General features: G+C 51.1%; 1 protein-coding gene across 3 annotated transcripts in view; it reads left to right on the top strand.

Annotated features, from left to right (window-relative positions):
* Positions 1-3,486, top strand: part of Relb (RELB proto-oncogene, NF-kB subunit) — a 28,879-nt gene that overhangs the window by 11,105 nt on the left and 14,288 nt on the right. For all 3 annotated transcript variants that reach the window (XM_021219388.1, XM_021219387.1, XM_029531906.1), the window contains 2 exons: positions 507-835; positions 2,555-2,712. In XM_021219388.1, the coding sequence (XP_021075047.1) occupies positions 507-835; positions 2,555-2,712 (487 nt within the window). The remainder of the gene's footprint in view (positions 1-506; positions 836-2,554; positions 2,713-3,486) is intronic.

Below are 3,486 nucleotides of genomic sequence, written 5' to 3'. Positions count from 1 at the left end.
GAGTTCCAGGACAGCCAAGGCTACAAAGAGAAACCCTGTCTCGAAAAACCAAAAAAAGAAAAAGAAAAAAAGAAGATCAAGGGTACCTTTCATCTCAACATTTGTAGGTAGAGGCAAGTGGATCTCTGTGAGTTCCGGGCTTCACAGAGAGTGGCTATTGGGAACCAGGGCTTCACAGAGAAACCGTGCCTCCAAAAAAACCAAACCAACAACCAAAACCACCAAAACAAATCAAGCAAAAAAAAAAATAAGGGTCCGGTACGGGATATGGCATATATCCCAGCAGATGAAGGTGGGTCTCTGTGTGTTCAAGATCTGCTTAGTTCCAGGCTAGCCACAGCTACACAGGAGACCCTGTCTCAGAAAACCCAAAAACAATCAAAGCAAACACCAACAAAACCAAAAGATAAAAGGCAGAACCAAGCAGGGAAAAACGTGAGAAGGCAGGAAAGGAGCCTAGCCCTGACCCTCCCCAGCCTCACGGGTCTCCTCTGTTTGTCGCGCAGAAATCATCGACGAATACATTAAAGAGAACGGCTTCGGCCTGGACGGGGCACAGCTGAGTGAGATGCCACGCCTGGTGCCCCGCGGGCCCGCCTCACTGAGCAGCGTCACGCTGGGCCCAGCTCCGCCACCGCCTCCGGCCACGCCGTCCTGGAGCTGCACGCTGGGCAGACTGGTGTCACCCGGCCCATGCCCACGGCCCTACCTAGTCATCACAGAGCAGCCAAAGCAGCGTGGCATGCGCTTCCGCTACGAGTGCGAGGGCCGCTCGGCCGGCAGCATCCTCGGGGAGAGCAGCACCGAAGCCAGCAAGACCCTGCCCGCCATCGAGGTGCGTGATGGGCCGCTGTGGGCTTGCCCTAGTGCCTGGGAATAGGATTGCTGGGCTTCCATCCATCCGCAAAGCTCAAACGGGCCTGGGGTGGTGGCTCACACTTATAAAACCCGGGTACTTCCCGAGACTGGGGGACAGGGGGATAGAGGGGCCATCCTGGACTACAGAGTGTGGCCCTTTCTTTAAAATAACGAAGACAACAACAGACTCTATGGTATTGTGTGTGAGGCTGTTCCAATGACAAATTAGCATCTGGATCCCAAAGGCGTGCGTGCCATCCAAAGTTACCCTCAACCTCCCATCTCGCCACTAGAGGGAAGCACTCACTCCGTGAAGTGGATGTCACAGGCCAGGCCTTTTAGAGACCAGGCCAGCAGAGCTCAGACACAGATCCAGAGCAAAATGGAGAGTCGGTGCGGTTCTGCTGGGACTGGCTATTGTCTCCCCCATCACCAGTGGCTACTGAAGAAGAAATCAGTTTTTCTACTGAATTTTTTTCAGCAGTGGGGATTGAACCTAGGTTTTTGTATTTGTTCAGCAATGGAGCTGCTCAACCATTGAGCCACACCACCAGCCTTCTATTTTTTCTTTCTTTCTTTCTTTTTTTTTTTTTTTTCTCGAGACAGGGTTTCTCTGTGTAGCCCTGGCTGTCCTGGAACTCACTCTGTAGACCAGGCACCACCAGCCTTCTTATTTACTTTTTATTTTGAGTCAGCTTGTTGTCCAGGTTGGGACTTAATTTTTTATCGCTCTTTAGCTTGTGAGTAGCTGGAATTACAAGCCTGTTCTTTTTGTTGTGGTTGCTTGTGTTTTGAATGGGAATGTTCAAATGTTTCCCAGGCTGACCCCAAACACTGCTACTCATGAAGAGATCCTCCTGTCTCAGCCCCAAAGTCAGGCTTCCGCCTAACATACAAGTGTGTGCCATCCTGTCCAGATAGCTCGTATCTCTGTCTCTATCTGTATGTCCATCTTTCTCTCTTTAACTGAGTTATGTTTGCTCAGCTCTTTGGACTACATCTGCCATGCTTGGTGACAGTGACACAGGCCTTTCATCCAACCACGTAGGAGGCAGAGGCAGCCAGATCTCTATGAGTTTGAGGCCAGCCTGCTCTACATAGTGAGAGCCTATTTCAAAAAAAAAAAAAAAGTACATTTTTTTTTTTTTAATGTTCCGGATATAGTAGGGCAGGCCTATCAGCGCTCTGGAGGTGGAGGAGGGGGATTGAGGGCTCAAGTTCACTCATCAGCTACGTAGTGAGTTCAATACTATCTTGGGTTACATAAGACTTATCTCAAAAGTCCAAGGAAGAGCCGGACAAGGTGGCTCAAACCTGTAGTGTAGCATCTGGAAGGCTGAGCTAGAAAAATCAGGAGTTCAAGGCCAGCCTGGCTACTTAGCGAGTAAGAGGAAACTTGGGTTACCTGAGTGCATGAGATCCTGTCTCAAAAACTGTATATGAAAAGAAAAATCCAACAAAACAGGTGAAGGTAGGGAAGGAAGAGACAGGAGGAGGTAGAGGGGGAGAGACGGCATTCAAAGTTACCTGGCCACAGTTGGCATGGTTCCACCTTCGCATAGGTTAGTGATCTTAAGCCGTGCCTTTCCCTGGTTTTCTAGGGAGAAGAGGTGGGGTTAGCGACAAGGGAGGCCCAGGGAGCCTGGATGGGGACAGGGGTCCACCAAATTCCCAACAAGCCCATGTCTTCCTGCAGCTTCGAGACTGTGGCGGGCTGCGGGAGGTGGAGGTGACAGCGTGCCTGGTGTGGAAGGACTGGCCACACCGGGTACACCCACACAGCCTCGTGGGGAAAGACTGCACGGACGGCGTCTGCAGGGTGCGGCTGCGGCCTCACGTCAGCCCCCGGCACAGGTACCAGACCCCGACCTTTGACCCCAGCTTCTTGCCTCTGCTCATGGAGATTCCACAGGTGAACATCAGCACCTGGGAAAGCCCAGGTCATGGGCATCTTAGCCAGACCCTCCCTGTTGCTCATCTTGGATGGATGGGGAAAGCTAGGTGTGGCTGCCGTAGTGTGCACCACACACCACACGGCTCTGAAAACCTGCTGCACACATTCACAGCCATTCCATATTTGCTCTCAGTTTTGCCTTTTGAGATGGGGTCTTGCCATGTAGTCAAAACTAACTTGGAATTTGAGATCCTCCTGCCTCAGTCTCCATAGGCAGGTACCACCAGACCAGCTCGTACCTATTCCATTTATCTTGTTCTGTAGACGAGGAGACAGAGGGTCATCAGAGCTGCCTGTGGACTCCAGACCCAGCTTAACTGAGATGCCCGTATCAGAGGACAACTAATGGGACTCAGTTCTCTCCTGCTGTGTGGCTTCCCAGGGTTGACCTCGGGTAGTTAGGCTAGCTGACAAAGACCTTTACCTGCTGAGCCATCTAATTAGCCCTCGTTTTTGTTTTTGAGACAAGAATGAACATAGGCCAGGCTAGCCTCAGAATTCACGAGTGTAGCCGAGTATGGCCTTCTTTTATTTTTATTTTTATTTTGACAGCCTCACTCTGTAGCCCTGGCAGGCCTGAGCCTTGTTGCTTAGAACAGAGATCCTCCTGCCTCTGCCTCCCGAGTGCTGGGGTTAAAGAGTGGACCGCTATGCCCACTGATTTTGAAATTTTT

Source organism: Mus pahari, chromosome 19 (assembly GCF_900095145.1).
Source record: "Mus pahari chromosome 19, PAHARI_EIJ_v1.1, whole genome shotgun sequence".
Lineage (NCBI taxonomy): Eukaryota > Metazoa > Chordata > Mammalia > Rodentia > Muridae > Mus > Mus pahari.
The sequence above is the reverse complement of the archived record's forward strand: the minus strand, read 5'-3'. Positions and strand labels throughout refer to the sequence as shown.